Source organism: Stegostoma tigrinum, chromosome 27 (assembly GCF_030684315.1).
Source record: "Stegostoma tigrinum isolate sSteTig4 chromosome 27, sSteTig4.hap1, whole genome shotgun sequence".
NCBI lineage: Eukaryota > Metazoa > Chordata > Chondrichthyes > Orectolobiformes > Stegostomatidae > Stegostoma > Stegostoma tigrinum.
Genome location: NC_081380.1, coordinates 45,869,440 through 45,891,358, shown reverse-complemented (window position 1 = coordinate 45,891,358; position 21,919 = coordinate 45,869,440). Strand labels below are relative to the sequence as shown.

The 21,919-nt window shown below is 52.2% G+C and overlaps 1 protein-coding gene across 1 annotated transcript in view; it reads left to right on the top strand.

Annotated features, from left to right (window-relative positions):
- Positions 1–5,488: 5,488 nt before the first annotated feature.
- The window catches only part of LOC125464637 (ribosomal protein S6 kinase-related protein-like), a 35,835-nt gene continuing 19,404 nt past the window's right edge, over positions 5,489–21,919 (top strand). The window contains exons 1-8 of the mRNA XM_059655334.1: positions 5,489–5,623; positions 9,516–9,758; positions 11,758–11,841; positions 12,173–12,241; positions 14,741–14,810; positions 18,698–18,805; positions 20,894–20,934; positions 21,730–21,824. Of these exons, the coding sequence (XP_059511317.1) occupies positions 5,597–5,623; positions 9,516–9,758; positions 11,758–11,841; positions 12,173–12,241; positions 14,741–14,810; positions 18,698–18,805; positions 20,894–20,934; positions 21,730–21,824 (737 nt within the window). The 5' untranslated portion in view covers positions 5,489–5,596. The remainder of the gene's footprint in view (positions 5,624–9,515; positions 9,759–11,757; positions 11,842–12,172; positions 12,242–14,740; positions 14,811–18,697; positions 18,806–20,893; positions 20,935–21,729; positions 21,825–21,919) is intronic.

The window sequence follows — 21,919 nt, the reverse complement described above, 5'->3', positions numbered from 1 at the left end:
ACGCATTTCTCCCCCACTCTTAGCACCTGCCAATTGTCACGAAGGGGAAGGGTTTGCAACATGTAATGAAACAACTTTCTTTGGCCGTTTAAATCCTGGTTGGGACTCAAATGCTGACCTTCTGACTCAGAGGCAGGGACACTACCTGTTGTTCCATAAGCTCTCCAAGGCAGGAGGCAGTGGTGGACCATTAATGTCATTGGACGAGTAAACCAGAGGCCTAGACTCTGGCAACATCAATTCAAACCCCACCACTGCAACAAGTGTAAGTTAAATTTAGTTATAAATCCGGAACGTTAAGATAATAAGGCAATAGTGATCATAACAACTATAATCGATTGTCATAAAATCCATCTGGTTCACTGAAGTCCTGTAAAAAAGAAAGCCTGCTGTTCTTACCTGCTCTGGCACTGTGAAGCTTCAGGGTTCTCAGTGTAACAATACACAGTCAGACAGTTAGGTTTGAGATATACAGGAATGTCTTCACCCAGAAAGTGAAGAGCCTGTGCAATTCTCTGCCACCACAGAAACCTGTGGAGACCAAAGCGCTGAATGTTTTTAAGGAGGAGTTATATATAGTTTTTAGGGTTAAAGGGATGAAAGCAGGAAAGGGGACTGAGTTGGGTCATCAGCCACAATCATATTGAATGGCACAGCAGACCCAAAGGGCTGAACGCCTATTCCTCCTTTGATATTCTATGTTTCACCTCAATCTGATTCCACAGTAAATGTGGTTGATTCTGAACAGTCACCTGACCCAACAGGGCAATGGGCAATACATGCCTGCTTTAACAACACTGTTCCCAGCCCACTAAACTGTAATAATTACTTGCTTTTAATTCTGTGAAAATGACTTTGGGCTTCAGTTATGCGGAGAGGCTGGACAGGCTGGGACCTTTTCATTCGGGTGTAGCAGGTCAAGGGGTGATCTTATGGAAGTTTATCACATCATGAGGGGCACGGACAAAGGTGAATCGTTTTCCCCAGGGAGGGGTATTTCAGGACCAGGGGGCATGTTTTTAAGATGAGAGGAGAAAGATGCAAAAAGGGACATGAGAGGCAACTTTTGGAGAGTGCCTTGAGTGTGGAATGATCTTCCAGAGGAAGGGGTGGTTCATGGGTACATTTACAACTCTTAAAAGACATTTAGATAAGTACACGAATAGGAAAGGTTGGGAAGGATATGGGCCAGGTGCAGGCAGGTGGGACTAGTTTAGTTTGGGAGTAAGAGGTCTGTTCCCATGCTGTATGACTCTATGACTTTACAGTGCTATATCAACCCATTTCATTGGCATATATCTTAATGAATTAAATATTTGTCAACATGGAAAATGCTTTCTACTGTGTCCAGAAGTGTCTTTAACATAAAAGGAAAGCTTAATGTAAAGAGGGTCTTCAGGAAAAGTTACACTTCCAGAAACCTCACCATCTCATTTTCTCAATTGGCAACTCTTGTGAAGAAATAGAGATTTCAGCTTTGTGAGAATTTTTTTAAACTAGGGATTAAAATCATGAAAACTCGATTTGAAAACAATTTAATTTGTGCTTAGGCCATGATTGCTTGTGGCAGCCTGATCAATTTTAGCAGAATGTGCCTAGTTCAAACAAATGCAAAAGCTAATGGGAATCAAGCCCCGATGTGGGTGAACTGTGGTTATATTAGAGCTGGATAAAACACTGATTCAGCGTGGACTGCAGCACTGTGTCCTGTTTCAGGCAGCACACACTTTAGGAAAGATGCGAGCAGATGAGAGAGGCTGCAGAAAAGATTCTCAAGAAGGATCCCAGGGATGAGGTGCTTCAGTTACAGAGAGAACTTGAGAAGTTAGAGCATTTCTGCTCAAGTTAGAAGTTTTCCTCAGAGAAGGCTGAGAGGAGATTCATTTGGCAGAGATCTTGCAGAGTCTGGACAGAGGAGATGGGCAAAATGGATCGCACTGGCTGAAGGATCGAGAATGAGCAAGCACAGACTTAAGTGAATTGGCAAATGAAGTAATGGTGATATCAGGATAAAGTGGAACACATTGTCGAATAAGTGGGGGTGGCAGCTTCATTCAAGGCATTCTGAAGGGAATTGGGTATTATCTGAAAAGGAAGAATTTGTGGGGTTTCTGAGACAAGACAGTAGGTAGCATGAAGTCGATTGCTCGTACAGTGCAGAAATGATGGGCTGAACTGCCTGTCCTGTGCTGGATCCGTTCTGAGGTCCTGCAGCAGGGAAAGCTGACAGGGTGTTTAAATTGTTACGAGATAGCAGGAACTGCTGATGCTGGAGAATCCGAGATAACATGGTGTGAAGCTGGATGAACACAGCAGGCCAAGCAGCAGGTGGCAGGAAGGCTGACGTTTCAGGTCGAGACCCTTCTTCAGAAAGAAGACCCGAAACGTCAGCTTCCCTGCCCCTCTGATGCTGTTCATCCAGCTTCACACCGTGTTATCTCAGGGTATTTAAATTACTTTGGATTTGATGAAGTACAAAGAGGGAAAAGCTATTTCCTCTGGTCAAAGGGCTTAAAAGAGATAGAACATAGAACATTACAGCGCAGGACAGGCCCTTTGGCCCTCGACGTTGCGCCGAATTGTGAAACCAAACTGAAGCCCATCTAACCTATACTATTCCATGTACGTCCATATGTTTATCCAATGACCATTTAAATGCCCTTAAACTTGGCGAGTCTACTACCGTTGCAGGCAAAGCGTTCCATTCCCTTACTACTCTCTGAGTAAAGAAACTACCTCTGACATCTGTCCTATATCTTTCACCCCTCAATTTAAAGCTATGACCCCTCGTCCTCGCCATCACCATCCGAGGAAAAAGGCTCTCCCTATCCACCCTATCCAACCCTCTGATCATCTTGTATGTCTCTATTAAGCCACCTCTTAACCTTCTTCTCTCTAACAAAAACAGCCTCAAGACCCTCAGCCTTTCCTCATAAGACCTTCCCTCCATACCAGGCAACATCCTGGTAAATCTCCTCTGCACCCTTTCCAACGCTCCCACATCTGTCCGATAATGCAGCGACCAGAACTGTCAGTAGCATTCCTTCACACACAGGAGATAACCAGACAGACTGGTTAAAAACAACAGTATAATAATTTATTGTCACTCTTCTTGCTCCAAAAATACAGACAAAAGTGTTTCAGTTGCCATATTCTGGCAACAAAATTAATACAAATCATATACAAAAAGTTGTGGTTATAAAAACAAAATTGTCAAATATTTCAATACAGATAGACAGGAAAATTTGTATTTGACCACAGGATCACTGAAGACACTAGGACAGATAATCACATTTGCAACAGAGGAACAGCTGGATTATTGAGAGGACCGGAGGGCAGTGAAATTCATTTCAGATTATCATCAAATACAGAATAGCAAGGAGCATTTGTTTAGAAATTCCTAACAATGCATATCATAATCCACTAATGGCGCTGATCTGTAGAATTTGCTGATGGTCCGTATTACCTTCAATTTATTTCAGAGATTTGGTTACCTTCCATTCAGACAGTATCAGATTAGAAATTCGCTAACCTAGATTCACCTTGTATAGAACCCCAAACCCCAGTGAGAGTCAGCGCGTGTGGGACTGAGCCCAGTGAGAGTCAGTGTGTGTGTGGGAGCTGTAACCCAGTGGGATTCAGTGTGTGTGGACTGTACCCCGGTGACTGTCAGTGTGTGTGGGACTGTACCCCAGTGAGAGTCAGTGTGTGTGTGGGACTGTACCCCAGTGAGAGTCAGTGTGTGTGTGGAACCGTACCCCAGTGAGAGTCAGTGTGTGTGTGGGACTGTACCCCAGTGAGAGTCAGTGTGTGTGTGGGACTGTACCCCAGTGACAGTCAGTGTGTGGCAGACTGTATACCAGTGAGAATCAGTATGTCTGGTAGCTGCATCCCAGTGAGTGTTTGTGCGTGTGAGCCTGTACCCCAGTGAGAGTCCCTGTGTGGTGGAGGCTTATATACATTAGCATGAAGCAGTCAATGACAAACAGGACAAAATGAGCACTTTTAAGACTGGGTACTGAAGCAAGTTGAGCATTGCAGTAATTAATCCCTGTAGCCTTGACTGCACCGTGAATAAATTGCCAATAGATAGGAAAGCAAGTTGTGAAGAGGATACAAAGCAAATGCATAGAATTGATTTATTGAGTTGACAAAATCTTGGTTGGTATGCAATGTTAAAATTGAAACTGTCAATTCTAGCAGGTAATTGAAATTGTGCAGATTATTTTAATGATGGAGCCTGCAAAATGCTGGGTGTGGTGCAATCTGGGAGTTGTCAAGCATGAAACCACTAAAATGCTCTCTGATGAAGGGTCTAGGCCCGAAACGTCAGCTTTTGTGCTCCTGAGATGCTGCTTGGCCTGCTGTGTTCATCCAGCCTCACATTTTATTATCTTGGAATCTCCAGCATCTGCAGTTCCCATTATCTCTGATACTTCATAGCAGGAAGTAGGTAAGTTAACCAACTGTGAGCCACATCTTACGGTTATCTATTCCCCCTGGAATACTAGGATCAAACTGTACACACAGAACAGCAGCTGAACTCTCACCTCTGCCCTGTACATTCGCAGCAAGACTTCTCAACAGTACTTCAGTACTCCACCTGCCTCAATTAAGGTCAATGTTTGATCTGCCTTCCGAATAACTTGCTGGACCTGCATGCTAATTTTAGTGATAACAAAGTGTGGAGCTCTCTGATGAAGGGTCTAGGCCCGAAGCGTCAGCTTTTGTGCTCCTGAGATGCTGCTTGGCCTGCTGTGTTCATCCAGCCACACATTTTATTATCCTGCTATGAAGTGTTTGCTCTGAAGAAAGGCGAGTAGGTTGAATTTTTATGGAGAGGACCTCAGAACAACAGGAGGCGTCCACTTGAAGGGGCTTGATCGGGTTGATGTGGACAGGCTGGTTTCTCCTCTTGAATGAATCTAGCGCAGAGGGCCTCAGTTCAAAATTAGTGGACCTTCCATTTAAAATGGAGGTGAGGAATAGGTGAGGAATCTCTCAGTGGGTCGCTGATCTTCGGAATTTTCTATCCCAGTGGCACTGAGTCATTGATTATATGGGAGTATGGGTTTGTCAACATTATGCCATACACGTGGCATGGACTTATTGACTGGTAGCAGATTCAATGGGCTGAATGGCCTGACCCTCTTCTTCTTTCAAGTGGATATGAGACCCTGAACATGATTCTGAAAAATGAGGTGATGCGTCCCAAACGCAAACACAGATTTCCTGACTCTTTGTCACAGCCCTGTCTGCGGGATCTTTCTGTGCATACGTCTGCTTCCGAATTTACGGTGATTCCACTTCAAAACTTCCCGAAGTAGAAATGACGTTTCTTGAAGGAGGTAACAGAGGCGACGGCGCCACCCAAATGCAGTTCACCCCTGAAACCGGGGGACTAGTCACGTGACCCTTTTTGCACGGCCCACCGACAACACGCGAGTCCTCCGGTGTCCCAGCATTCTGCGGGAGCCAGGCCCTCCGGTATCCCAGGGTGCAGCGGGATGGCTATCGTTCCGGTCTGGGTGCTGGAACCCCGATGCAGGTCACGTGAGAAAACTGCGGTCCGGGAGCAGCCTGAGGAGCCCGGGCAATGGCCAGCGGGCGGACTGCGGCCCTGGTAAGCGGTGCCTTTCGGACGACGTTCCGTCAAGCGCACCCCTAAACCCGGTTTATCCACCTCGGCCCCTGCCAAGACCCGCCCCCCCCTCTGTCCCCGCCCCCCCTCCCCACTGTCCCCGCCCCTCCCCTCTCCCCACTGTCCCCGCCCCTCCCCTCTCCCCACTGTCCCCGCCCCTCCCCTCTCCCCACTGTCCCCGCCCCTCCCCTCTCCCCACTGTCCCCGCCCCTCCCCCTCTCCCCACTGTCCCCGCCCCTCCCCCTCTCCCCACTGTCCCCGCCCCTCCCCCTCTCCCCACTGTCCCCGCCCCCCCTCTCTCCCCACTGTCCCCGCCCTCCCCACTGTCCCCGCCCCCCCTCTCCCCACTGTCCCCGCCCCCCCTCTCCCCACTGTCCCCGCCCCCCCTCTCCCCACTGTCCCCGCCCCCCCCCTCCCCACTGTCCCCGCCCCCCCCTCTCCCCACTGTCCCCGCCCCCCCCTCTCCCCACTGTCCCCGCCCCCCCTCTCCCCACTGTCCCCGCCCCCCCTCTCCCCACTGTCCCCGCCCCCCCTCTCCTCTCCCCACTGTCCCCGCCCCCCCCCTCTCCCCGCCCCCCCTCTCCCCGCCCCCCCTCTCCCCGCCCCCCCCTCTCCCCGCCCCCCCCCTCTCCCCGCCCCCCCCCTCTCCCCGCCCCCCACTCTCCCCGCCCCCCCCTGTCCCCACTCTCCCCGCCCCCCCCTCTCCCCGCCCCCCCCTCTCCCCACTGTCCCCGCCCCTCCCCTCTCCCCACTGTCCCCGCCCCTCCCCTCTCCCCACTGTCCCCGCCCCTCCCCTCCCCACTGTCCCCGCCCCTCCCCACTGTCCCCGCCCCTCCCCTCTCCCCACTGTCCCCGCCCCTCCCCCTCTCCCCACTGTCCCCGCCCCTCCCCCTCTCCCCACTGTCCCCGCCCCCCCCTCTCTCCCCACTGTCCCCGCCCCCCCCTCTCTCCCCACTGTCCCCGCCCCCCCCTCTCTCCCCACTGTCCCCGCCCTCCCCACTGTCCCCGCCCCCCCCCCTCCCCACTGTCCCCGCCCCCCCTCTCCCCACTGTCCCCGCCCCCCCCTCTCCCCACTGTCCCCGCCCCCCCCTCTCCCCACTGTCCCCGCCCCCCCCTCTCTCCCCACCCCCCCCTCTCTCCCCACCCCCCCCTCTCTCCCCACCCCCCCTCTCTCCCCACCCCCCCCTCTCTCCCCACTGTCCCCGCCCCACCCTCTCCCCACTGTCCCCGCCCCCCCTCCTCTCCCCACTGTCCCCGCCCCCCCTCCTCTCCCCACTGTCCCCGCCCCCCCTCCTCTCCCCACTGTCCCCGCCCCCCCTCTCCCCACTGTCCCCGCCCCTCCCCCTCTCCCCACTGTCCCCGCCCCTCCCCCTCTCCCCACTGTCCCCGCCCCTCCCCCTCTCCCCACTGTCCCCGCCCCTCCCCCTCTCCCCACTGTCCCCGCCCCCCCTCTCTCCCCACTGTCCCCGCCCTCCCCACTGTCCCCGCCCCCCCCACTGTCCCCGCCCCCCACTGTCCCCGCCCCCCCTCTCCCCACTGTCCCCGCCCCCCCCCTCCCCACTGTCCCCGCCCCCCCCTCTCCCCCCTCTCCCCACTGACCCCGCCCCCCCCTCTCTCCCCACTGTCCCCGCCCCCCCCCTCTCCCCACTGACCCGCCCCCCCCTCTCCCCACTGTCCCCGCCCCCCCCTCTCCCCACTGTCCCCGCCCCCCCCCTCTCCCCACTGTCCCCGCCCCCCCCTCTCCCCACTGTCCCCGCCCCCCCCCCCTCTCCCCACTGTCCCCGCCCCCCCTCTCCCCACTGTCCCCGCCCCCCCCTCTCCCCACTGTCCCCGCCCCCCCGTCCCCCCCCCGTCCCCCCCCCCTGTCCCCGCCCCCCCTGTCCCCGCCCCCCCTGTCCCCGCCCCCCCTGTCCCCGCCCCCCCTGTCCCCGCCCCCCCTCCCCGCCCCGCCCCCCCTCCCCGCCCCGCCCCCCCTCCCCGCCCCGCCCCCCCTCTCCCCGCCCCCCCTCTCCCCGCCCCCCCTCTCCCCGCCCCCCCTCTCCCCGCCCCCCCTCTCCCCGCCCTCTCCTCTCCCCGCCCCCCCCTCTCCCCGCCCCCCCCTCTCCCCGCCCCCCCCTCTCCCCGCCCCCCCCCTCTCCCCGCCCCCCCTCTCCCCGCCCCCCCCTCTCCCCGCCCCCCCCGCTCCCCACTGTCCCCGCCCCCCCTCTCCCCGCCCCCCCTCTCCCCGCCCCCCCCTCTCCCCGCCCCCCCCCTCTCCCCGCCCCCCCCCTCTCCCCGCCCCCCCCTCCCCGCCCCCCCCTCCCCACTGTCCCCGCCCCCCCTCTCCTCTCCCCACTGTCCCCGCCCCCCCTCTCCTCTCCCCACTGTCCCCGCCCCCCCTCTCCTCTCCCCTCCCCTCCCCACTGTCCCCGCCCCCCCCTCTCCCCGCCCCCCCTCTCCCCGCCCCCCCTCTCCCCGCCCCCCCCTCTCCCCGCCCCCCCCCTCCCCGCCCCCCCCCTCCCCGCCCCCCCCCTCTCCCCGCCCCCCCCTCCCCCTCTCCCCGCCCCCCCCTCCCCGCCCCCCCCCTCCCCGCCCCCCCCTCTCCCCACCCCCCCTCTCCCCACCCCCCCTCTCCCCACCCCCCCTCTCCCCACCCCCCCTCTCCCCACTGTCCCCGCCCCCCCCTCTCCCCACTGTCCCCGCCCCCCCCTCTCCCCACTGTCCCCGCCCCCCCCCTCTCCCCACTGTCCCCGCCCCCCCCTCTCCCCACTGTCCCCGCCCCCCCCTCTCCCCACTGTCCCCGCCCCCCACTGTCCCCGCCCCCCACTGTCCCCGCCCCCCACTGTCCCCGCCCCCCCTCTCCCCACTGTCCCCGCCCCCCCTCTCCCCACTGTCCCCGCCCCCCCTCTCCCCACTGTCCCCGCCCCCCCTCTCCCCACTGTCCCCGCCCCCCCTCTCCCCACTGTCCCCGCCCCCCCTCTCCCCACTGTCCCCGCCCCCCCCTCTCCCCACTGTCCCCGCCCCCCCCTCTCCCCACTGTCCCCGCCCCCTCCCCACTATCCCCGCCCCCTCCCCACTATCCCCGCCCCCCTCTTTATCCCCGCCCCCCTCCCCACTATCCCCCCGCCCCCCTCCCCACTATCCCCCCGCCCCCCTCCCCACTATCCCCCCGCCCCCCTCCCCACTATCCCCCCGCCCCCCTCCCCACTATCCCCGCCCCACTGCCTAGACCGTTAATCAGAAATAGTTACATCTCGTTCGCGGTCACCACTCACTAAATGAAGGGTCCAAACCAGAAACGTCAGCTTTTGTGCTCCTGAGATGCTGCTTGGCCTGCTGTGTTCATCCAGTCCCACACCTTGTTATCTAACATTTTGAGTCCAATCATTCTTCCTCGAGACTCCAAATCATAGTTGTCCCAAAATGTTAACTCTTTCAGTCCCCACAGAGACTGCCAGACCTATTAATCAGAGTTAATGTTTCAATATTACTGTGATTTGGAGTTTTGAACAAGTGTGATTGGACTTAACATTGTATCAGAGATAATAGGAACTGCAGATGCTGGAGAATCTGAGATAACATCAGAGACCTTCATCAGAAGGTCTAGGCCTGAAACGTCAGCTTTCCTGGTCCTAAGATGCTGCTTGGCCTGCTGTGTTCATCCAGCTCTACACCTTGTAAACTCAAAATTGTAACTTTTTTCTCTCCACAGATGCTGTCAAACCTGCTGAGTTTTTGCAAGAATTTCCAGTTTTATTTCATATTTCCAGCATTCACAGTGTTTTGCTCTAGTTGATAGTATGGTGACCTAACAGTCTTCCTCTCTGAGAGTTAGTATGGCCTGTTCATTTCTCTGACTCCCATTATGTCTGTTTCTCACTGGTTCACATCCTAGGGAGGGAATGCCACTGGAAGGTGTGTGTCTATCTCTAAATGGAAGAGTGTTTTGTCCAGAGTGAGGTCCTCCCTGTGCATGTTCCAGAGAGCCCAGAAGAAGCCTGCAGAGCCACAGAAGCTCCACAGGGAGTGGGCCCAGTCCAACGGCTCCAGAAATACGGAGTGGCCGTTACCCCAGTTTGTCTCTCTCTTCTTTCCGGAGTTCACATACCGATCGCAGCAGCTGGAGTGGGAATTCCAGGTATCAGTCCATTAAGATTTCAACCCTCCCATCAGGTTTGTCTATAGTTTGCTCAAAGTTATATTGATCACTGTTTTTATCTTTTTGAGGAAGAAAACTTGTCCCTCAGTGTCTTTCTGTTTTGGACAAAATTCCTTTGATTTGACTGTGGTCACATGTCCAGGCCATTCATCATTGTGACTTCCTTTGAAAATAAATTCCATGTAATTTTTCTGTGTAAAAGTTAAAATTGTAGGTAGTGAGAGTCCAGAGATAGTATGTTCCTGTTCGGGTAAAGGGCAAAGCTGGTATGTGTGGGGAATACTGGATTACTAGAGAAATTGAGGTTTTTGGTCAAGAAAAAGAAGGAAGCACATGTTGGCGGTGTATAAAGCCAGCAGGAGTATACTTAAGAGGGATATCAGGAGGGTTAAAAGGGGATGTGACATAGCTTTGGCAAAAAGGGTTAAGCAGAATCCGAAGGGACTTTATAAATACATTCAGGACAACAGGTAACGAAGGAGAGAAAAGGGCCCTTAAAGATCAGCAAGGCCACCTTGGGTAGTGGTGGCGGGTTGCTTTTCAGGCTGAGGCCTGTGACCCGGCAGTGTGCCACAAGGATTGGCGCAGGGTTCATTGCTTTTCCTCATTTATATAAACAATTTGCATGTGATCATAGGAGAGTTTGTAAGTTTGCAGATGAAACCAGAATTGGAGGTGTAGTGGACAGTGAGGAAGGTTACCTCGATCAGATGGACCAGTGGGCCAAGGAGTGGCAGATGGATTTTAATTTAGATGAATACGAGGTGCTGCATTTTGAAAAGGCAAATCAGGGCAGGGCTTCTACACTTAATGGTAAGGTCCTGGGGAGTGTCGCTGAACAAAGAGACCTTGGAATGCAGGGTCATAGTTCCTTGAAAGTGGAGTTGCAGGTAGACAGGCATTTGGTACGCTTGCTTTTATTGGTCAATGCATTGAGTATAGGAGTGGGGAGGGTCATGTTGGGGCTGTACAGGACATTGGTTAGAGCCACTTTTGGAATACTGTGTCCAATTCAGGTCTCCCTGCTACAGGAAGGATGTTGTGAAACTTGAAAGGGCTCAGACATGTATGAGGATGTTGCCAAGTTTGGAGGGCTTGGGCTATAGAGAGAGGCTGAATATGATGGAGCTATTTTCCTCGGAAGGTTGGAGGCTGAGGGTAGACCTTATAGCGGGTTATACAATCATGAGGGACATGGATAGGGTGAATAGTCAAGGTGTTTTCCTTGGAGTAGGTGAGCCCAAAACTAGAGGGGCAAAGGTTTACGGAGAGAGGAGAAAGATTTAAAATAGACCTAAGGGGCAACTTTTTCATGCAGAGTGTGGTGCGTGTATGGAATGAACTGCCAGAGGAAATGGTGGGGGCTGGTACAATTATAACATTTAAAAGGCATTTGGATGGATACATGAATAGGAAACGTTTAGAGGGATAGGGGCCAAATGGGACGAGATGAATTTAGGATATCTGGTCAGCATGGACGAGTTGGACCGAAGGGCCTGTTTCTGTGCTGTACTGCTGTGTGACTACGTAAACATCACAGTGTAGTTTCAAGCTCTGGTCATTAGATGGTCTTGTAGTGTGATTTTATGAATCCTGCCTCGCGTTCCTGGCCCATCTTTTTTATCCAAACGCATCAATTCTCTGAGAGCAATTTCCACAAGTTGCTGTAATAGGGACTGTGGGGAGTTGCAGCAATCCATCATGTAGGTAGTACATACCTGCAGCTCCTGTGTGTTTGTGGCACAGGGACTGAATGTTGAAGGGAGATGGAGTGTCAGTCAGCAGGTTTCTTAAGTTTTGGGTATTGAAATGTTACGAGCATGATGGAGTTATTGATCATTTGAGCGATCAATTGCTTATCACTCAGTGGGACTTGAGGGAAATCTCCAGTTTTGGAAAGAAATTCAATGAAAACTAATCTGCCGCTCCCAGCACACACTTGGGGTCATTGAATGTTGTTTGTGTCTTTCCTGCTCAGGACATTGAGCTCATCGCCAAAGGATCCATTGGACCGATTCTGAAAGTCTGTAAAAGGACCGATGAGCAGATCTACGCTCTCAAGGTAATTATCAATACACGTTAACACAACTGTCTGAAACAAAACACTCCCAGGACAGGGACAACATAGGGTTAGACACAGATTAAAACATCTACACAGTCCGTATGGTGTCCTTCACCCATGGATTGCCCTGTCTGCAGTGACTCACTCCAGCCTCCTAATTTAGCTCTGGAATGAGATTAAATAATTACAGAAAATTGATTGGATTGCATGTTGAAAATGTTCACTGATTTTAGTCATTGATGGCAGTGTAATGATTGTTGCAGATCTGGTCTTGATGTAATGAATGATGTTTTTGTCCTTGGGTCACCATATAAACTGTTTTCCCCCACAGGTCCTGCTGAAGGCAGAGGTATTTCGACAGGGAATGCTGCAGCAGTACAAGGAAGGAGCCACTCTTCAGGTAATGAGCCCTCATCCAAACTGTGTGTACCTCACAGCCCCTCAGCCCCCTATTCCCCCCGTCACATTCCCCACCCCACACTCACTGTACTGACCCACTGGTGTATGTCTCCTCCAGGCAGCAGTGGCTGCACCCCATGACTGAGGGAACCAGGAGAGGAGGAGTACTAGGCAACTCTTTCATTCACTTCTGGCATGTGGGTATCACTGGCTGAGCCTAGCATTTATTGTCCGTCCCTAGTTGCCCCTTGAGAAGGTGGGGGTGAGCTGCCTTCTTGAACCACTGCAGTCCTTGTGCTGTGGGTTGACCCACAATGTTCTTAGGGAGGCAATTCCAGGATTTTGACCCAGTGACAGTGACAATGAAGGAATGGAGATATATTTCCAAGTCTGGATGGTCAGTGGCTTGGAGGGAAACTTGCTGGGGGTGGTGTTCCTATGTATCTGCTGCCCCTTGTCTTTCTAGATAGAAGTGATGGTGGGTTTGGAAGGTGATAGTTAAGGAGTGCTGGTGAATTTCTGCAGACCATCTTATAGGGAGTACGTACTGTAGATAACTTATAATTTGGTCTTCATCTCTTCCCCCTTCCTGTATTTGAATCACATCACAAGTGATTCTTACTTTTCCCCACTGCAGCACCTCACACTATTCCCATCTAGTTCCCCAGCACATCCCTTGTCCCTCCATCATGCCTCATTGTGGTGGCAAACTGTAAATTAAACCCAGCTGTTCCCAAGGTCATACCAAATGTTAAAGTTTTTTTTCTTAAGATACGCACTGTTCCCCAATTTACTTAACTTTCAGACCGAGCTTGATTGAAAGAGAGACCCAGTTTCTGTACTCAATAAGAATTATCATTTATAATGAGCAATTACACCATAGCTACAAGAAATAGATATAAACCACCTTTATATATAACACAATTAATGGGAAACTGATAATTACCTTGAGAGCGTAGATCTGCTCATCGATCCTTTTACAGACTTTCAGAATCGGTCCAACGATCCTTTGGCAGTGACCCTTCCTCAGAGGTCAATTAACTAAAACTTTAATCCCTTATAGACATCCCTTAGTGTACGTACATTCACAGACAAACAAATAGGGAAGGTAGAAAAACTGGAAAGTTAGTTCAGTGACTTTGTTTCCCAATTCTAATGTTGCCTTCTCAAAGGGCAACTAGGGATGGGCGATAAAATGCTGGCTCAGGCAGCGATACCCATGTCCTACAAGCGAATAAAAGAAATGATAATCTGTCCTGGGTAACCAGACCCTTAGTGTTCTCTTGTCTTGTCTGGAAGATGAGATTTCTAAGAAGTTGAGAGCGACTGAGTCACTTGGAAAATGTCTCTGATTTATCAGTTCAGGAGTTACAGCTTACAGTAAATGTTGTGAGAAAGGTAACTGCTTCTCTTTACCTTTAAATGGAGTTTTTGACGGCACAGAATGTACAGCTGCTGGGGCTAGGTAAAGGTCTGCACGTGTCATTCTCATCTCTCTCTTTCTGCCTTGTCCCCTGTAACTTGTTTCCAGCTCCAAGCTGCTCAGTCACTCAAATCAATCACAATTGTTGGCACGCAAAGCTCTGTGTGATTGATGACTGTCGCTAGTCCATAGACCAATCGACCTCTTGTTGCTGAGGGAGTTATGTCAGTGTACGTCCTCAGCTTCGGATCGTTACAATCTGACCATCACTTTGTGCTTGTTAGACAGTTGTTTAAGTGCCCACCTTGGAGATCAGCTTCCTCGCTTTCAAACGTGCAGCCATTCTTTCAAACACTGCTGTTTTCAGAAACAAACGTTCCCAGCTTTTAAAACACAAAGTTAAAAAGACACAGCCCGTTTGGTTCCTGTTGTCCCCCCCACCCCACCTTTCCCCACAGCCCTGGAGTGGTGGGGAACCTGACTCAACGTCACTCCTGACCCAGAAGCCAAGACTGTATTCTTCGGTTCCCTAATGAACGATCTGACTACATTCCTTTGCTCCACTAAAACTATTCTCTCAATGTTGAAAGTTAATTAGCTTCTCCATGTCTACTCCATTAATTCTTTCAGCATTTTAAACATCACATCATATCATCTTTCAGTCTTTTAAACCTTTCAGACTCAATCAAGTCATTATGGAGAAACAACAATGACTTGCATTTAAATGGCACCTTTGGTGTAGCTAATGAGTGCGGAGCTGGACCATGTGGTGGGGAAATCAAGTCGTATATATGCTCACAGAGCAGACTGGACATTTAGAACTGTACCCCGCCAAAAGGCTGGGAACCATTTGGAGCCCCCAGAGTGAGATCAATCACTTCTGTAGAAGCTGTGGTTCCCTAACCCATCTCCTCCTGTGCCTGTGATCCTTGATCCCACCCTCCTCTCAGACCCCTGCTGATACTTCAGCCTGACTTGCCCCATCTCCTGCCCCACCCCCACAAGGTGGATGTGCCTCAGCAGCTATTTGTGGAAATGTTTTTTTTCTCGTTCTCTCTCCCCCTCCCCACCCCACAGAAGCAGGCCCGCCATCCGTTTGTGCAAGGTTTACGGGAATGCTGGCAGTCTCCACGCCTGCTCTTCATCAGTGAGTCCTCCAGGTGCAACGGAGCTTCCTAACGCCCACCCCACCTCCCCCTGGGCCAGGGTGTTTACATTTAATTGTGCTGTTTGTAGCTACTGGCCTGTAGAGTCCTGACTCCTTCTGTCTCTCCTGCCAGTTTAGACAATCTTTTCCAAAAAAGCACCTCCTCCCCCTCTCTCGAGCATCATTGTGGATAACGTGAACCCTCTTCAACAGGCTCCACTTCTGAAGGAATAGGACTGATATGCACGGGGTCACAGCAATACACACCATGCTTAAACTGGAGTGAAACTGCCTCCCCCATTCCCCCAGACCCTGACTACTGGGGGAGGCAGGTTCACTGGAGTGGTCAGGGTCTAGAATGTACTGTCTGAGGGTATGGGGGGGGGGGGGGGGGGAGGCTGGTTCAGTTGACATTGTCAGAAGAGAATGAGCTGATTATCCAAGAGGGAAACCACACAGGGACACAGGGCAGGGAGAAGTACAAACTGTACCAGAGATAATAGGAATTGCAGATGCTGGAGATTGCTCTGACAGAAAGCCAGCACAGACACGATGGGCCAAATAGCCTCTCTTTCTGTGATCCAGCCTACGTTCGACTAAATCTAGAGAAACATCGGAGTAGTAAATCATATTTTGGTTCTCCAAAGCCCAGATCTAACACACATGTAATATAAATTAACCAGAGTGACATTTGACGGGGGGAGTCATGGTAATGTTACTAATTAGTAATCCAGAGCGCCAGGCTCCTGGGGACAAGAGTTCTCGCCTCACTATGACAAATAACAAAATTTAATTCAATAAAAATACTAGGACAATAAGCTGGTCTTTGGTGACTGTTGATTGTTGTAAAAGCCCATCTGCTTCAGTAATGTCCTTTAGCAGAGAAATCTGCCATCCTTACCCTGTCTGGCCTACATGTGACTCCAGACTCTCAGCAATGTGGGCAACTATTAATTGCCCTCTGAGCAATTAGGGATGGGTAATAAATCTGATCTAAACAGAGACACCTACATCCCGTGAATAAATAAGAAACAAAATAAACAAATAGTGGGTCTAAAATGTTTAGATAATTGAGTGAGATTACACAAACAGTTGCAGTATTCCTTGGCATCTTGAAGGTTAAAGACTTATTTGTTTGATATCATGAAGGTTTTGAGGAACTGTTACGGTGGACAGGCAGAAACGGTTTCTGACTGGGGCGTCTCGGATGCGGGGCTAGTATCTAAAAATTAGAGCTGGGTCTTGGGAGTGAGGAAAAGAAACATTTCTACACAGCATGCAGTAGAAACGTGGAACTGTCATCCTCAAGCAGCCAGTCGTTCGTTCTAAATCTGCGATTGTTAGCCAGAGTTATTTAGTGATCTAGGACAAAGCCAGGTGCATAGATTCTGGTCAGTCATGCTGTCATGGAATGGGCAAACAAGCATGAAGGGGCAGAAAGTCCTCCTTTTCTGTTACAACATGGAATTTAGAACTCGAGCTTATCCACAATGGTGAGGAGAGGAGACCTGTGTGTGTGTGTGCGTGAACACACTTGCAGTCAGGTATGTGTGTGGTGTGGGTGTGTGTGCACGCATGTGCATACATGTGTTTGCGTACATGTATGTGGGTGTGGATGGATATGCTCAGCCCTCATTTAGCACTGGCTACTGCAATCCTACCTGTTGCAAAGTAGGACCCTGACATCTGTAAGAGGGAATAACAGCTTCCGCAAGAAGTTAAAATTAAATAAAGTAGAAACACTGGGGGGTAAAGAGAGAGCAGCACATGGACCCTGGCAAGGTCCAGAGAGCTGTCTAGTTCCGACAGCCTGGCTCGAGGAAGGAGAACGGAGCAGAAGGAATCGATTCCAAGAAGAGGCTCATGTGAGGAGCAGAGATAAATCATTCCAGGGACGAGAGGCTTCAGTCACATAGTGAAACTCGGGAGGCCAGGATTGTTCTCCTCCAAGTAGAGAAGGCTGACAGAGAGAGAAATGTGACAGAGGTGTCTATTATCTCCAAGTGTTTCGATCAAGTAAATAATGAGCATGTCTGCCCAATGGGTAGGGGTGATAACTAAGAACCAAAAGAACTGCAGACGCTGTACATCAGGAACAATAACAGAAGTTGCTGGAAAAGCTCAGCAGGTCTGGCAGCATCTGTGAAGGAAAAATCAGAGCTAACGTTTCAGGTCTGGTGACCCTTCCTCAGAAGGCTGGGAAATCATCAGTTTATGTGCAGAAAATAGGGAAGTGGGTGGGGTTGGGAGTAAATGATAGGATAGAGCCTAAAGAGAGAGAAAGACAGTTGGACAGACAAAGGAGTTGCTGACGATCAGGCTGGGAGGGTGAATAGTTGTTAATGGGGACTGTTAGTGACTAACAACAGGGGGTGTGTAATGGCAGGCTCTGTGATAACAAGGCCTGGTGTATGGGGTGGGGGAGCTGGGACATGAGGGAGATAAGGCCCTAAAATTAGTGAACTCAATATTGAGTCCGGAGGGTGTAGCATCCCCAAGTGGAAAATGAGGTGTTGTTCCTCCAGAGATACCAAGGTGTGGAGCACAGCGGGCCAAGCAACATCTTAGGAGCAGGAAGGCTGACGTTTCAGGCCTAGACCCTTCTTCAGAAAAAGAAGCTTGTTCCTCCAGCTTGTGTTGGGCTTCACTGGAATACTGCAGCAGGGGTGATGACCACTAGATGGGGCACAGATCAGCTAAAAATACCTGAAGTGAGAGGAGGATAAACTTCTTATACAATTTCGAAAAAACTGCCCATAGAGCAGGCGAAAGCACATTCACTGGCAGCAACAGAGAGAACTGAATGAATATTTAAAAGTGAAATAGTTACATGTACACAGGGAAAGACAGGGAAGTGGCACAGACCAAGCTGCTCTTCAAAAAAAAAGGCCAGCACAGATTAACTGAAGAATGGCTTCCTTTGCTATTGTTATGGACCAGACTAAATTCCCTCAAATATATTCAGAAGATGGCTTTAAATAAGGAAAAGTTCGAGTCTAGGCTAAGTGTAAGGTGTTGCATTCCAGAAGCAATTTGATTGGTCAAACTACTCAACTTTAAGCAAAACACAATTTATTTTTACACTACTGTTAAAATACAGACTAAATAAAAATAAAAGAATTGGTTTACCCATAACTGTTGAAATGCTTAACAAAATAATACATATATGAGCTACTACTAACTAACTGCTACAATACAGTAACATTTCATAAACACACCTTTGGCAAAGGCCAAATGCAGTAAAACAGATTATCTCACATGCAATTCCAGCAGCAGGAAGAGAACCCCAGCTTTTAACTGGAACACAGAGAGGAATAAGACCTTCCACATCCAGCTTCAAGACCCCAGCAATTACTGAAAGCTAAAATTAAAAATGCATTTCAGTGGGAGCTTGACTCTAGGCATTCAGGCTGCTTCTAGTTTTACAGCTTTTTAAAAAAAACCACAAGGCCTCACAAGCTGTTTGCTTGATTGGCTGTGAGCAGACCATTCACCTTCTCTGTCTCAACCTTTCTTCATAATAAAAAAAAGGACCAAAATATACCTCTTAAAGTCAGAGCATTGTCACACTGTGATATTCTGTGAATCACATCTTTGAGATGTGGAAGATGATACTAAGGTGGGTGAACCTACTGCTTGTGCTGAGCTGGAATTATCCTCTCATCTTTCCCCAAAATAAAGTGGGAGTGGGCTGAGAAGCCAGGGAAGCCGATCAAATCTATATGAGGGTTTGACTCCATTCTGCTGTGGTTTGTGTGAGTGAGATTCCAGTCCAGAGCTATTCCTGAAATACCTGATTGTGACGCGGTGACAGACTAGACCTTCAGCTGCCTGATCCACGGTACCTCCACCAGCAGTGACTGTTCTTCCTCTCATTGGTCCTGTAGTGTATGATTACCACAGCGCAGGAGACCTCTACATGCTCTGGAGAGGCTGCAACTCATTGGATGAGGACACAGCGCGAGTGTTTGCAGCCGAGTTAGGCTCCGCTATTGGTGAGTGCATGAGAGTCAGCGCTCCTTCAAAGGCCAACCAACAACCCAGTCAGTGCTGAGGGAGCGGGCACTGTCGGTGGGTCAGTGCTGAGGGAGTGGGCACTGCCGGAGGGTCAGTGCTGAGGGAGTGGGCGCTGTCGGAGGGTCAGTGCTGAGAGAGTGGGCACTGTCGGAGGGTCAGTGCTGAGGGAGTGGGCACTGTCGGAGGGTCGGCGCTGAGGGAGCGGGCACTGTCGGAGGGTCAGAGCTGAGGGAGTGGGCACTGTCGGAGGGTCAGTGCTGAGGGAGTGGGCACTGTCGGAGGGTCAGCGCTGAGAGAGTGGGCACTGTCGGAGGGTCAGTGCTGAGGGAGCGCCCCACTGTCGGAGGGTCAGCGCTGAGAGAGTGGGGACTGTCGGAGGGTCAGCGCTGAGAGAGTGGGCACTGTCGGAGGGTCAGTGCAGAGAGAGTGGGCACTGTCGGAGGGTCAGTGCTGAGGGAGCGCCGCACTGTCGGAGGGTCAGTGCTGAGGGAGTGGGCACTGTCGGAGGGTCAGTGCTGAGAGAGTGGGCACTGTCGGAGGGTCAGTGCTGAGGGAGTGGGCACTGTCGGAGGGTCGGCGCTGAGGGAGCGGGCACTGTCGGAGGGTCAGAGCTGAGGGAGTGGGCACTGTCGGAGGGTCAGTGCTGAGGGAGTGGGCACTGTTGGAGGGTCAGTGCTGAGGGAGCGCCGCACTGTCGGTGGGTCGGCGCTGAGGCAGTGGGCACTGTTGGACGGTCAGTGCTGAGAGAGTGGGCACTGTCGGACGGTTAGTGCTGAGAGAGTGGGCACTGCCGGAGGGTCAGTGCTGAGGGAGCGCCGCACTGTCGGAGGGTCGGCACTGAGGGAGTGGGCACTATCGGAGGGTCAGTGCTGAGGGAGCGCCGCACTGTCGGAGGGTCGGCACTGAGGGAGTGGGCACTATCGGAGGGTCAGTGCTGAGGGAGCGCCCCACTGTCGGAGGGTCAGTGCTGAGTGAGCGCCCCACTGTCGGAGGTCCCTGCTGAGGGAGAGCCGCACTGTCGGAGGGACAGTGCTGAGGGAGTGGGCACTGTCAGAGGGTCAGTGCTGAGGGTGCGCCGCACTGTCGGAGGGTCAGTGCTGAGGAAGCGCCGCACTGTCGGAGGGTCAGTGCTGAGGGAGAGCCGCACTGTCGGAGGGACAGTGCTGAGGGAGTGGGCACTGTCAGAACGTCAATGCTGTGGGAGCGCCCCACTGTCAGAGGGTTAGTGCTGAGGGAGCGCTGCACTGTCGGAGGGTCGGCGCTGAGGGAGTGGGCACTGTCGGAGGGTCAGTGCTGAGGGAGCGCCGCACTGTTGGACGGTCAGTGCTGAGGGAACGCCGCACTGTTGGACGGTCAGTGCTGAGGGAGCACCGCACTGTCTGAGGGTCAGTGCTGAGGGAGTGGGCACTGTCGGAGGGTCAGTGCTGTGGGAGCACCCCACTGTCGGAGGGTCGGCACTGAGGGAGTGGGCACTGTCGGAGGGTCAGTGCTGAGGGAGTGGGCACTGTCAGAACGTCAATGCTGTGGGAGCACCCCACTGTCAGAGGGTCAGTGCTGAGGGAGCGTGCACTGTCGGAGGGTCAGTGCTGAGGGAGCGTGCACTGTCGGAGGGTCAGTGCTGAGGGAGCGTGCACTGTCGGAGGGTCAGTGCTGAGGGAGTGCCGCACTGTTGGAGGGTTGGCGCTGAGGGAGCGCCGCACTGTCGGTGGGTCAGTGCTGAGGGAGTAGGCACTGTCGGAGGGTCAGCGCTGAGGGAGCGCCGCACTGTTGGTGGGTCAGTACTGAGGGAGTTGGCACTGTCGGAGGGTCAGTTCTCTTTGTCCTTTGTCAACATCACAGGGACAGATTATCTTCCCATTATCTATGTGTTTTTTTGTGGCATATGGTTGAACGAAATTGGTTGCTGCATTTTGTCTGTTATAAAATTGCCTCCATTTCAAAAGCATTTCATTGACTGTTAATACACTTTGACAAGTCCCCAAGGTGATGAAAGGCACGAGAGAAAATGCAAGTTCCCTTTTTCTGTTGGTTCTAATTATTTTGTTTATTTTCATATTCATCTCCAGGATTCCTCCATGATTTGGGTGTTATTCACCGCGATGTAAAGGTAGGAGCTTGCTCTGTTGATTGTCACATCACAGCAGGGCTCGAGGGGTATGGGAGCCAGGAAAGGCTGGAGATCAGTCAGACCATAGGTGCCCAGCACAGCAGCTGCAAGGCACAAGTCAGGAGTGTGATGGAGTACTCCCCACTTGCTTGGATGGGGCCATCCCCAACAGCACACAAAAAGCTGGACAGCTGGACAAAGCAGCCCCCACTTGATCGGTACCACATCCACAAACATCCCACTACCCCCCCGCCCCGACCCTCAGCCACAGCAGTGTGTACTATCCACAAGATGCTCTGCAGAAACTCACCAAAGATCCTCAGGCAGCACCTTCCAAACCCACGACCCACTTCCATCTGGAAGGACAAGGGGCAGCAGATACATGGGAACACCACCCCCTGCAAGTTCCCCTCCGAGCCCCTCACCATCCCGACCTGGAAATATATCGCCGTTCCTTCACCATCACTGGGTCCAAATCGTAAAATTGCCTCCCTAATAACATTGTGGGTCAACCCACGGCAGGAGGACTACAGCGGTTCAAGAGGCAGCTCACTATCACCTTCTCAAGGGGCAACTAGGGACGGGCAATAAGTGCTGGGTCCAGCCAGAGACGCCCAGATCTGGTGAATGAACAAGTCTGTGAGAAATAAGCAGGTGTTTGGGATTTTAAAGGTTGAGGAATGTGGGAGGAGGGATGGTCTGGGTGATGTGCCTCAGAATGAGTGACTTTGATGTATTAATGCACCTGACCGTTCGGGGCTCAGATGTTAAACTTTGAACTTTGCCTTTCTTCAGATGGAGAATGTTCTGCTGAATGAACGAGGTAAGCAGGAGTTGGTAGATCAACTTTGCTCCCAATCGCGTGATCTGTCACTGGCTATAGAGGTCAGGTATCACACAGCATTATAATACATACACCAGGGACACCGTGAGGTTCCAACTTCTCAACTTTTAGTCTTCGCCCGAGGCATGGTGACCCTCCCGC